The sequence below is a fragment of the Saccopteryx bilineata genome, chromosome 3 (assembly GCF_036850765.1).
Source record: "Saccopteryx bilineata isolate mSacBil1 chromosome 3, mSacBil1_pri_phased_curated, whole genome shotgun sequence".
Classification (NCBI taxonomy): Eukaryota; Metazoa; Chordata; class Mammalia; order Chiroptera; family Emballonuridae; genus Saccopteryx; species Saccopteryx bilineata.
This window is the reverse complement of record NC_089492.1, coordinates 277288202-277299493: the sequence shown is the minus strand read 5'-3', so window position 1 is coordinate 277299493 and position 11292 is coordinate 277288202. Positions and strand designations below refer to the sequence as shown.

At 56.9% G+C, this 11292-nt stretch overlaps 1 protein-coding gene across 2 annotated transcripts in view; it reads left to right on the top strand.

Annotated features, from left to right (window-relative positions):
* Positions 1 to 945: 945 nt before the first annotated feature.
* The window catches only part of EPHA8 (EPH receptor A8), a 36604-nt gene continuing 26257 nt past the window's right edge, over positions 946 to 11292 (top strand). For both annotated transcript variants that reach the window (XM_066270153.1, XM_066270151.1), the window contains exons 1-2: positions 946 to 1122; positions 6162 to 6226. In XM_066270153.1, the coding sequence (XP_066126250.1) occupies positions 1029 to 1122; positions 6162 to 6226 (159 nt within the window). In that variant the 5' untranslated portion in view covers positions 946 to 1028. The remainder of the gene's footprint in view (positions 1123 to 6161; positions 6227 to 11292) is intronic.

Sequence of the window (11292 nt, the reverse complement as noted above, 5' to 3'; positions counted from 1 at the left end):
CCACATCCCTGCCCTTTCCCCCTCACTCCCGCATTTCCCAGGATGAGATTCCTACTCCTGGGAATAGAACTGGAAGTGGGGAAAGTCAAGGGAGGAAAAAGCAGGGAGGGTCAATCACCACTATCCAAGAACAGCTGCCATTACCAGCCCCCTGGCTGTGTGCTTGGCAGTACCTGGCACTTAGTACCTGAGTCCTTGAATATAATTCTCACAGCGGCCCTGGGACATGGATACTGTTGTTCTTGTTTTACAGACATGGAAGTTGAGGCTCAGAGAGGTTAAGAAACTTACCCAAGGCCACAGCCTGGATTTAACCACCTGTCTTTTTGGTCCCAGTGCCTGTGCTCATAACCACTGTACTCTTAAGACAAGGGTGCTCCTTACATGCCCAGTCATGGGATAGGGGAGGGGAGAGGGTTTCTATCTAAAAGTGCTTTCTGAGTTTGTCTTTAAGCGGGTCTCTGAGTCTCTGTGAACTAGTGTGTGTGCATCTGAGTGTGTTATTGTGTGAGGTACTTTGTATGGGCAAATGAGTCTGAGTCATGTAAGAGTGAGTGTGTGGGTGGATGTTTCGCCCTTGTGTGTGCACACGGGGACTTCTCCTGGTGGGTCTGCGTGGCCTGGTGTCGCGGGGGCGTCCAGACTGTGGCGCTGGGAGCGGTGGCTCTGAGTCCACGTGCGAACGTGGGGCGCGGGGAGCGCGCCACCCGCGAAGGTGCGGGTGGGTGAATGCGAGCGTGCGCACGTGCAGCGGTGGTGTCCGCCGCCCCGGTGTCCGCGGTGCGGGCTCCGTGACCCCCACCCCTCGCCTCGGTGCTGATTGGCTCGGCGCCGTGACGGGCCGGCCCCCGCCCGGGGCGGCGGCGGCGGCGGCGGCGGGCGCGGGTGCCCGCGTGTGCGCTGTGAGCCGGCGTGTGCGCCGGTGTGTGCGCCCGGCCGCCGGGTGTGCGGGAGAGCCGGGGAGCGCGCCGACGCGCGGGCCGCCGCGGCCGAGCCCGAGGGTGAGCGGCGCCCCCGCCCTCCCGGCCATGGCCCCCGCCCGGGGCCGCTTGCCCCCAGCGCTCTGGGTCGTCACGGCCGCGGCGGCAGCGACCACCTGCGTGTCCGCGGCGCGCGGCGAAGGTGAGCGGTGGCGGTGGCGGTGGCAGGGCGGGGGCGGCCGAGGGCCGGGCGGGAGGGGGGCGCGGCGCGCGCTGCCCCAGGCTCAACTTCCTTCCCCTCGACCCTGAGCTCCGACGGGGCTGGTATTCCTAGGCCTGGGGGAACAAGGATTGCACCGCGGGAGAGACCTGGGGTCAAGGGACAGAGCAATGGAGAAGGAGACAGGACTGGGGAACAGGGACCCGAAGGCTGAGGATGAGGAGCCAGAGGCACGGGATACCCGGGGACAGGGCTGACAGGTTTGGAGCTGGGGACAGAAAACTGAAGATCAGACACTGGGGATTAGGGAGAGGATGGGGGGCGGAAGACAGAGGTGTAGACGAGAGGAGAGAAGGGACAGAACAGCTTGACAGAGGGATACAAACATGCAGGATGAGCTTCAAGGGCTGAATAAAAAGGGGGCAGGGGACCGCGTTGTGGGTTGGGGACTAAGAACTGAGAAAGGAGGATCAGAGAGATCAGGACAGCATTTGGGGGAAGACAGGGATGGGGGGCAGGAAGTGAGTCTTGGAAGTGACTGGGCCAGAGGGCTGGGGAGAAGGAGGGACAGCAGGCAGGGAGTAATAGCTGGTGGGGTGGCAGCTTGGTGGACAGGAAGGGGCAGCTTTGGAGAAGGGGCCAGTGAGGAGAGAGCTGAGGGGCTGGCAGTGGAACTGAGGCAAGCAAGGCCCTGGAGGGCAGGATCTTGTCCAGGGGCAAGGTTGGGGCAGTCCTTTCACTCAGGGACACAGGGAAGGGAGGCCAGAGCAGGGGTTGTGAACTGGTCATGACCAGAAGGGTCGGTTAAGTGGCTTCCTGGTAATAGGAGGGGACCAAGAAAGCTGGGAGGAACATTCATCAAGCTCCCTGGACACCCAGGCAGGACCTCAGAGCTATACACCCACAGGATGCTGCCCTGGGTTCTATTCCCAACCGCCTCTGCAACCCCCACCCCCACCCCCAGCCCCACCCCCACCCCTACCCCTACCCGTCCCTGCCCTAGACCTCCTCTGCTGCCCAGCAGAAGCTGGCCCTAGTGTTCTGCACAGGATCCTAGGACTGGTCTCTCCCTGGTCCAGAGCTGCTCTCTCCCTGGCAGAATGAACTTCTGGATTCAGGAGAGCTCCAGAGCCAGTATTTCTCATCCATGCTCAGATATAGCACAGATCCACCCCCCACCACGCACACAAACAGCTCATAGAGCTATAGCCATACCCTCAAGTCCACACACGGATGTACATCAGGATTCAGACTCAGGCTTGTAGACTCATGTGCATGGACAGCACCCCTCTGCCCACTGTCAGATGCACAGAAATGCAGACAGTACACGTGTACATACACATACATGAACAGATGCATACACTTGAAAATATGCACATTCGTGGGCAGACGCCATTTAGAAGGAGGCCCTCAAACTTGTGTTCATGCCCATGGAATGCATGTGCACAGAAAAAACGCGCATAGACATATGTAAACTTCATAGTCTCTAATGAAACAGGTTACACAGGGAGCAGGGACCATAGAAGGGGAGCGGAGAGGTGAGATGGTGGGGGGAACAGCCCAGCTGGGCCGGGGGGGGGGAGGTGATGAGATGCAGGTTCCTAGGGCACCAGGAGAGTCAGGATGGGGCGATCAGTGACTCTCAGAGCTGCGTTCTGGGAAGCAGTCTTCCCAGAACTGGGTACAGGGGAGGGGGCCGCTTCTTCACCCAGCAGGATTCTGAGGGGTCCCACATCAGGGCTTTGGGCATTGGGTGGTGCACCCTTAATTCCTTAATTGGATTCTCACCTTGGGAAGGAGCCAGCACCCTCCAGAATTGTAGGCTGGCAAATGCCAGAGTCCCCTGGGGAGGAGACTTTGGGGAGGACAGACCATTGGCCTGAGGGAGAAGACGTGTCTGTGTCCATGTCCATGCCCGTGTCCGGGTAGGGACAACAGTTGGAAGAGGCAAGATTCATAGAGAGGCAGGTGGGAAAGTCTGCAGGGTGGAGGGATGCATTGTCCTCACCTGTCCAGCCAATGCAGCAGGGTTCCCATAGCAGGGCTTGGGTTACCCTCACAGGGCAGAACGCCACGAGTGGAGACCTAGGGAATGGGTTCCACATGGGACAGCCAGCAGTCCCTTCCGGCTCAGCTGGTGCAGAGCCAGCGCCAGCCAGGGAGACTGTTAGAACTTGAGGAGGAGGCTGTGTTTCCAGCTGGCGTCTCAAAGGTGACAGAGCCCCAGGTTGGCCAAGTGTTCCTGTGCCAGGTCCCTCCCTGGGCACCTGCAGAGATGTCCCCTCCTCAGCCCTACCAGGCTCACAGCCCTTTACGACTCTGCTGGGGATTACCCACCACTTCGGGGTGATCTCCGAGGCATTCATGTCCTGGCTGACATCCTGTGGCCACCCCGAATTCTCTGGCCTCACCACCATGCGCTATGTCCTCAGGGAATGTAAATCAATTTAAGTATTAGTCTCGGCGAAATGGAATGGGGGGAAGGCAACGGTGCTGGAGAAAAAAGAAATCACATAATGCCTTGCACAGTCCAACAGGAAGGGCTTAGGAATTATCTGTGCTTCTTAGAGCAGGAGAGGAACCCATCTGATCCCCTGAACAGCCCCAGGAAGACCCAGAAGGGATGGATGCTTGTGGACATCTTGCTGGTGGGGAAACTGAGGCATGGAGGAGTTAATTGATTTGCTTTGTTCAAGGCCCTAAGAAGTCATCTCTAGTCCAACTCTTACATTTGCAAGTGGGGAGACAGCCCCAGAGAGGAGACTGACATCACAGATGTCACACAGACCCACAGTCGGTAGTGCAAGAGGCAGGAGATAGCCTGGTCCTGGTGACCAGAAGGGCGTGAATCTCCCTGGGGACTCTGCCCCAGGCCAGCTGGGCCTAATGCTGGAATTCGCTCCAGCCCTAATGAGTCCTCCCGTGGGTCTGGAGCTGCCCGTGAGAGACATTGTGTGTTCCCCTCACAGGAGGGGACATGAGGTAGGAAAGAGAGGGACAGAGGTAGGAGAGGAGAGGGGAGGGGCAGAGAAGGGTCTGGAAGGAATTAGAACAAGCAGCCCTGGAATCCTGTAGCTCTCCCTGAATCCAATAGAATCGACTTTTGACTTATCTTTGGATTATCTGAGCCCCCTGGCTGGCTGATCAAGAATCTGCTGCCAGTGTGGTGGGGCTTACCAGGGGAGGGAGGGCCCGGGAGCTGGGGTCTGTAGGTGGCTGGGTGCTCTGGGGACGAGTCTGAGCCAGCGGGAACATTCGTTTAGATACCCGCTGCCTAGGCACAGGTCTGAGCTGCCCGGTGAAGGGGCCCTCCAGCTCTGAGACCCCATCTGGGACGTGGCTGAGGGTAGTGAAGCCCACAAGTCTCTTGCCCCACCCTCTCCCCAAACTCGGCCCTGCTGGTCTGGGGGGAAACTGCAGTGCGGCCCCCTCCTCCTCCCCCTCCCACCAGGCAGCAGGAGAGAGCTGCCTGACCCAGTTTTCTTTCCATTGCCTGAGCGGGAGGGAGAGAGGCAGGAAGGCTTCTCTGCCTGTGCCCCTGGCGTGGGGCCGGCTCTGGGAGGGGGGTTCCCTCTGCGGACATTGGCTCCGCCCCTGATCCTACCTGACCTCTGGGGACCCGGGGAGGAGCGAAGAGGCCCCTCCTGGTTCTGCAAGTCCTCCCTCCAGCTAGCCTCCCCTGTCCCCTAGTGGGATGGGGAGGGTGAAAGGAAGAAGGAAATCAGCAAATACGAGCATCCTCACTCCAACATTTCCTGAGGACACTTGTCTCCATCTTTGAGGGGCAGGCCTAGAGCAATGCAAATCTCAGGGAGAAGAACAGCCAGCCCTCCATCGAGAAAGTTCCGGGAGGGCCCCGGCTTTAACCCTCGGTGATCTGCCCAAGTGTCCCCATTGGGTCAGTTGGAAACCTCATGATCCCTGGCTGGGAGACGGGGTACATGGAAGAGAATTAAAGGGCTTTGGTAAAGGCGTTGGCTCCAGGTGATGCTACAGTTTACCCTCACCCACCCTTTGATATTATTATCCCCATTTTATAGATGAGGAAATTGAGGTTCAGAGAACCTTCTGTTATCAAGCAGATGTATTGAGATGTGACTCCAGTGTGGGCTTAAAATAGATTTGCTTTCTGGCCAGCGCCCCTTCCCCACCGCGGGCCCAGGCTGCCAGGGCTGCTGGCATCGTCTGTGGTTGCCACAGCAGGTGCTCTGAATGCCAGCCCTGCTGGCTACACTGGTGATGCTCTAAGCATGTTCCTGCACTCCCCTGAGGCTCAGCACAGTATTTTCATCTGTAAAACGGAGATGAGAATGATCACCTCTTAGAGTGGTTGTGTGGGTTACAGATGAGGCATCCTAAGCTCCCCTTGAAGAGCTCAACACATAGTAGGTGCTCACCAAAAGGCAGCTCTACTCCCCTTAATCCCGCCACATCAAGTGTGCACAGAGGACCTACTAGGTGCCAGGCATCTCCTGGGGCACTGATGATTATAAAGCTGGAGCCAATCCTCTCAGGGAGGTGTGACATCACAGGATGAACTTTGATGGTAAATGAATACCGTTACATCCCCTGAATAGACAAACGTCAAAGTCATCCCCACAAACCCCTGTAAGACGAGAACCCTGTCACCTCCATTTTACAGAGGAGGAAGCTGAGGCTCAGGGCAGGGGAAGGGACTTGCTCAGGGACACGCAACTCCTAAGTGGCAGGCCCCCCGGACTCCTGAGCCCATCTCAGCCATCCCACTGCCCCAGCAAGCGGGGCAGCCCGGCACCCTGGGCAGCTTGTGTTCTGGGAATTCAGGAGGTCGTGTTTCGGCTGAGTGGTAGAGGAAGGAAGGCTTCAGGGGATGAGAGAACTTGAACTGAGCCCTGATGGACAGGGCGAGTCGGAAGGGACGCAGAGATACAGAGCTAGCGTGTCAGGGCTGCGAGCTGGCCAGTGTGACTGGGTCGGCTGCCCCTGTGGGGCTGGGGAAGGCCGTCCAGGGCTCTAATGCGCTCTTGTCTCCGGTTTTGCAGTGAACTTGCTGGACACAACAACCATCCACGGGGACTGGGGCTGGCTCACATATCCGGCTCACGGGGTAAGTGATGGGCAGTGGGACCCGCGACGTCTTGTGAGCAAAGAGAGGTTGCGACTCACAAGAGTCTTACCAGATAGGTGAAGGAAAAGCGGAGGTCTGGAGGGGTGACGGGACTTACCCAAGGACAAAGAGCAATTAGAGACAGAGCTGCTGGTTTCTTAACAGTTTAGAGCAGGGGTCTCAAACTCAACTCAGCATGTGGGTCGCAGAGCAAGATTACAGCTGTTCGGCGGGCCGCACTAGGTCTACAAAAGGCAACACTTTTCAGTGTCACAAAACGACCAGAAACTGTAGTTCGTGGACTAGTCTGTGGGCCGCACAAAATTGTTCGGCGGGCTGCATGCGGCCTGCAGGCCGTGAATTTGAGACCCCTGGTTTAGAGCATGCCAAGCCTTGGGATTACAGAGCCAGCCTGGTGCTGGGCAGCTGATTCTCCATGTCTGAGGTCCTAGACATGGGATCCTCATGCTGTGTTCTGGGCTCACAGAGTCACCATGTGCCACAGGCCAGGCCCAGGGTAGCCTAAGTCGTGTTAATGTTGAGGAACAGGGCCAGGAAGAGCCTTGTCTGGGCCTTTCATGGCTTCAGGATTGGTCCCCTCCCTCACAGCTGTGCGGCCCTCACCAGGGGCCACCAGGAAGCCTGGAGCCCCTGCTTGCTTCTCTTTTCCATCAGAAGCACCTGGGGGACATGCCAGCCCCCTGGTGGCCCTCAGACCCATCTGGCCTTTGCAGTAACCCTGCGCCCTGCCCATCAGGTCCCTGTGGGTCACGTGCTCAGGGGGACACCCCCTCCCAGCCTCCTGGGGAGTGGCTGTGGGAACTCCAGGGACAAAGCTATACTGCCTGGTCCCTCCGCTTCTCTTATCCAAATCCCAGCAGCGGGGTCAGTAAAGCCGAAACAAGCCCAGGTGCCTGGTGGGTCCTGGCTCTGCTGTCGACAGTGAGTGGGTGGCCCCGGTCACCACTTCACCTCCCTGGGTCTCCGTTTCCCCTCTGTAAAGAGGGATGAGCATGTGACGATCTCGTGGGGTTTGCTGCGAGGGTGAGGGAAGAGGACACGTGACCTCGGCATGGGGCCTGAAGCCTGGTCAGCCTTCACTGAATGTATTAGTGTCATTATCATTGTCATTGGTATATATTATGCTTCTATCTCATGTAAATTTCCTACAGGTGTGCTCAGAAACACACACATGCATCCCTGCTATAGACATGAACACATCATGTACACACAACTTCCTTCATGAACACTATGACTTCCGTGGTTCTGGAAACAGAGGAATAACATGAATAACAGTAACAATGACAGTGACACCAACAGTTAATGTTTGCGAAGAGAGCGTTTCTTTGCTTTGGGGTAGGGTTTTTATCCAGGCCGTTTGTGGCCTGTGGCTGAGGTCAGAACAGAGCTCTGCACCTCTCTCTCTGGTGGCGCAGGTAGCAGTAGGCTGAGTCTGCTTACTGTTGTCAGCCCTTGTGCTCCGGGCTTCAGGGAGCTGGAGGGGCAGGCCTGGGGGTCCAGGAGCCAGTGGGTGCTCCTTCCCTGGTTGAGCTCCTTCCCCTGCAGATGAAGGCTGAATCCTGGGGTGTCTCTGTACCTCCCTGGGCTGTAGTCTCTCCCTGTGTAGTGCTCTCGGCGTGTGCCCCGGAGGGCTGTCTCCTGGGATGCGCATGCGTGATGAAGGGTTCTGGTTCTGCCAGCGGAGGGGTGCTGACCCATGAGGAGATGACTGCCTGGCTGTTGGCTGGCTCAGCATTTCCCCGACACCCCGCAGCTAGGAAGGGGTAGACCTGGCCCCTGGCTGACTCTCAGTGTCTCTGTCCCTCTGTCCCACTCAGACCTTAGGACTTGGTCTTTAGAGCAACAAGGAGGGGTAAAGGATTTTAAGCAGGTGAGGAACACAACCTGACTTGTGTTTTGCACGAGCGCTCTGGTGATTCTTTGTGTGTGCAGGGTGCTGTAAAGCGTGACTTGGATTTACCGCATTTCATTTGGGAGTTAAAACAAATAACAGATTATATTCACATAGCTCTTAACAATTCACAGATGTTATCTCATTTAATCCCCACTACCAATCCCACAAGGAGGTGCATTTTACGGATGAGGAAACAGAGACTCAGAGCAGTGGACTTGCTCACCGTCAGACCGGTTCCAAGTGATGGCCTGGGACTCAAATATCCCTGAGCCTGGGGCTGAGAGTTGAGTCCCTTTTGCCTTCTTTGGTCTCTGTCCTCATTGTGAGGGTTGGGAGGCAACGCTGCCTTGTCCTCTGAGCCATGGACCACCTCCTGTCTCTATGGGGCTTGCCCGGGGAGAGAAGAAGGCTGGATGCGACCCCAGGTTCCCAGACTCGAGAGCTTGAACCTGAGCCAGGCGACCGGGTGAAACACTGAAACACGCAGATGCTGCCCTGGCCGGTTGGCTCAGCGGTAGAGCGTCGGCCTAGCGTGCGGAGGACCCGGGTTCAATTCCCGGCCAGGGCACAAAGGAGAAGCGCCCATTTGCTTCTCCACCCCTCCGCCGCGCCTTCCTTTCTGTCTCTCTCTTCCCCTCCCGCAGCCAAGGCTCCATTGGAGCAAAGATGGCCCGGGCGCTGGGGAGGGCTCTGTGGCCTCTGCCTCAGGCGCTAGAGTGGCTCTGGTCGCAACATGGCGACGCCCAGGATGGGCAGAGCATCGCCCCCCGGTGGGCAAGAGCGTCGCCCCATGGTGGGCGTGCCGGGTGGATCCCAGTCGGGCGCATGCGGGAGTCTGTCTGACTGTCTCTCCCTGTTTCCAGCTTCAGAGAAATGCAAAAAAAAAAAAAAAAAAAAAAAAAAAGAAACACGCAGATGCTGACGTTAAGGGGATGTGGGGAGGAGCCAGGGATCTTTGCTTTAGTAAGTTTCCCAAGTGATTCTATCCCGGCCCAGCTAGGTGGGAAGCCTTTGGAAATGGTTCTTGAGGTTCCTCCCACCCCTCTGGTCCTGGGTGCAGTTTCCGGGGCTGTGTCCAGCCGCAGGGAAACTCAGATGATAGGGAAGGCTGCGCAGCCCAAAGGCCAGGGGGCTGGGTCTGGACGAGCCGGTGCTCTGCCGCCTCTCATCAGTGTGACTCGGGGAACCCCCTCCCCTTCCCTCCACCTCCTTGTGCATAAGGTGGGGACCACAACAGCCAGCCCCGTGGGGTTGTCCTCTATGAGATGATGCAGGAAAAGCGCAGTTTACCAGTAAGAAACCAGAAGCTCTGAGAGGTTAAGCATCTCTGCTGAGGGTGGACGAGTCTGCCCCTCCCTTCATGCCCCCCTCTCCACACGCTGGGTGGGTTTCCCCTCGGGAGACTAACAGCTGCCTTAGATGAGAGGACACATTCCTTTCCATTGTCTCACTTGATCCTCACCACCCCCTGGGGTGGATGGAACAGGCAGGTGTTAGCTACCCCATTCTATATACAAGAAGCCCAAAGGCCCAGAGAGGGGATGTGATCTACCCAAGGCTGCACAGCTGGTTCCCTACATTCTGTTCTGGGAGGAAGACAGGGTTCCAGGGGAATGGTGGGGGTTGAGGGAGGAGTGTGCCAGGGGGTAGAGAGGCAGCAGGGTGGGAGGGGCACCCAGCACGGTATGGGGTGCCCCACGTGGAGAACAGGGCTGATTCCACCTTTGTGCCAGCCTCCAGGAATCTGTGCCACTCTGGGCGTCCGCAGCAGCCGTGGGGCTGGCAGAGCCAGGTCAGGCCTTTGGCATTGGTGGGGCAGCCAGAGCGGACTCACATGGAGCTGATTAATTTCTCCTGGTTCCTGGCAGGAAACAGACAAGGAGCAGCTGGTTGGCTCTTTGGTGCTCCATTAATTGTGACAATGACTTTAACCCCAGATGTGACACAGCACTGCCAAGAGGCTCCAGCTGCCGTGTGGGGTACAAGGCGGGGGTCCTCTTGGGGTGGGGAGTGCAGGAAGCATGATCTCTTTCAGGTGAGGCTGGCACACCCTGGACTTCTTCCCCAGGGGTCCCCGGGGGGCCGGCACAGGTGGCTGGGAAGAGGCTGCCAGTTCAGCATCGTACCAGTCCATCCTTGGTGCCTTTCTGTGCCAGGCCCACGCTAAGCACCTTGCAGGCTTGTTCTCCATGCTCTGAAGCCTCGCCGAAGTGGGCCTGAGCTCCATTTTACAGATGTGGGTACTGGGGGTCAAGACCACACGGCTGGCCAAGATGAGGAGCAACAGAGGGGTTTGTGAGGCAGGAGAGACTTGAGATGCCCGTGGCGCTCACGCTGGCACGTGTGGAACGGCTCGGAGCGCACGGACTCTCAGGGCACCACAGGGAGTTCTTCCTGTTGCTGTTGACCTTTTGTCCCCTTTTACCTCTGGCTCTACTCCTTTAAAAAATTTTTTTTCTATTACAGTTTATGTTCCATATTGTTTTGTATTAGTTTCAATATTGCTTGTATTAACACAGTGGTTAGACATTTATATAATGTACTAAGTGATCCCCCCCAGAAGTCCAGAACCCACCTGGCACCATCCACAGTTGTCCCAATATTACTGACTCTATTCCCCACCCTGTACCCTGCATCCCGGTGACTCTGTGTGGAACCCCCAGTTGTGTTTCTTAATCGCTTTGCCTCCTTCACCCAGCCCCCCATTCCCCTCCCCTCTGGCAACCCTCAGTCCATTCTCTGTGTCTACGAGTCTGTTTCTGTTCTGTTTGTTCATTTATATCATTCTTCAGCTTCCACCTGTAAGAGAAATAACATGGTACCTGTCCTTCTCTGACTTACTTCATGGGGAGGATCTGTACCTCTCCCCCACCCCCAGCTTAAGTCAGGGGTCCCCAAACTTTTACACAGGGGGCCAGTTCACTGTCCCTCAGACCATTGGAGGGCCGGACTATAAAAAAAAACTATGAACAAATCCTTATGCACACTGCACATATCTTATTTTAAAGTAAGAAAACAAAAGGGGAACAAATACAATATTTAAAATAAAGAACAAGTAAACTTAAATCAACAAACTGACCAGTATTTCAATGGGAACTATGCTCCTCTCACTGACCACCAATGAAAGAGGTGCCCCTTCTGGAAGTGCAGC